Source organism: Etheostoma spectabile, chromosome 15 (genome assembly GCF_008692095.1).
Source record: "Etheostoma spectabile isolate EspeVRDwgs_2016 chromosome 15, UIUC_Espe_1.0, whole genome shotgun sequence".
NCBI classification, from domain to species: Eukaryota; Metazoa; Chordata; class Actinopteri; order Perciformes; family Percidae; genus Etheostoma; species Etheostoma spectabile.
In genome coordinates this window covers 20566157-20567321 of record NC_045747.1, presented here as the reverse complement: position 1 = coordinate 20567321, position 1165 = coordinate 20566157, and the positions used below count along the sequence as shown (strand labels likewise).

At 39.1% G+C, this 1165-nt stretch overlaps 1 protein-coding gene across 1 annotated transcript in view; it reads left to right on the top strand.

The window, feature by feature from the left end:
• si:dkey-16l2.16 (ras-related protein Rab-35) overlaps positions 1 to 1165 on the top strand; it is an 11578-nt gene that overhangs the window by 7090 nt on the left and 3323 nt on the right. The window contains exons 4-5 of the mRNA XM_032536451.1: positions 503 to 626; positions 726 to 850. Of these exons, the coding sequence (XP_032392342.1) occupies positions 503 to 626; positions 726 to 850 (249 nt within the window). The remainder of the gene's footprint in view (positions 1 to 502; positions 627 to 725; positions 851 to 1165) is intronic.

Below are 1165 nucleotides of genomic sequence, written 5' to 3'. Positions count from 1 at the left end.
GTCATTTAGGACAACATTGGATCATTCAGAGGTCCTCGCTGAACTTCTGGAGAGAGTTTGCTGCGCTGAAAGTAAAGTAATTTTGCTTCTTCATTTTAGTTTTTTATTTGTTAAAGTTTGAAATATCCAATAGATTTTGTTCCACTTCATAATTGTGTCCCACTTGTTGCTGATTCTTCACAAAAACGTACAGTTTTACATCTTTTTGTTTGAAGCCTGCAATGTGGAAAAAGGTAAAAGTTCAAGGGGGCCGAATACTTTCTCAAGGCACTGTAATTGCACCTAACCTAGATAATTTGACACTCCTGATAATTTGATAGCATAATATCAACATATATAATTGATTATGGATGCACAAGCTTTGCTGTTGCAATGTACTAACATTTGGAGGAAAAAAGTATGTTTTGTTGATACTGAAGGGAATGTTTTGCATATTAATGTTGCAGACAGATGCAGTAAAGGGGAGTCTGTGTTGTGTTAAGACTTTTGATGTCTACTGCAGGCAGCTACATCACCACCATCGGTGTTGACTTTAAGATCCGAACAGTGGACATCGATGGAGAGCGGGTTAAGCTGCAAATCTGGGACACAGCGGGGCAGGAGAGATTCAGAACCATCACATCAACGTAATCATCCACAGCCCAAAGCTGGTTTTATCTTTAGGAATTTTCCTCTTTCATTTTAGCCTGGCAATGTATCACTCTATTTTTCTTTTCTTTGTCCAGGTACTACAGAAACACCCACGGGGTCATTATTGTTTACGACGTGACAAATCCCGAGTCGTTTGTAAATGTTAAGAGGTGGTTAAATGAAATCTCCCAGAACTGTGACAACGTCTGCAAGATTCTAGGTGAGTCAACCGTATTAATGCGAGTTTCGTGTTTTCATGTTATCTGCATGCTGGAGTGTTGTTAAACGTTAAGACCAACACATTAATGGTCGGAGTCTCATTGCTTGCTCAAGTGCTGCCTAGGGAGCAGGGGCCTTTAATGACCCACTGTGGTTAAAATAAAAAATAAGTTCCTGAGTAATAAAAGGTCTGTAGTTCCTACTAATAAAAAGGGCTGTGTTCTGTAAATGTCTAAACTGTGAGATTCTAAAAACAAATGAAGGAAGTAGGGCTGCACAATTGATCAAATTTTAATCACGATTTTGGCTTCCCACG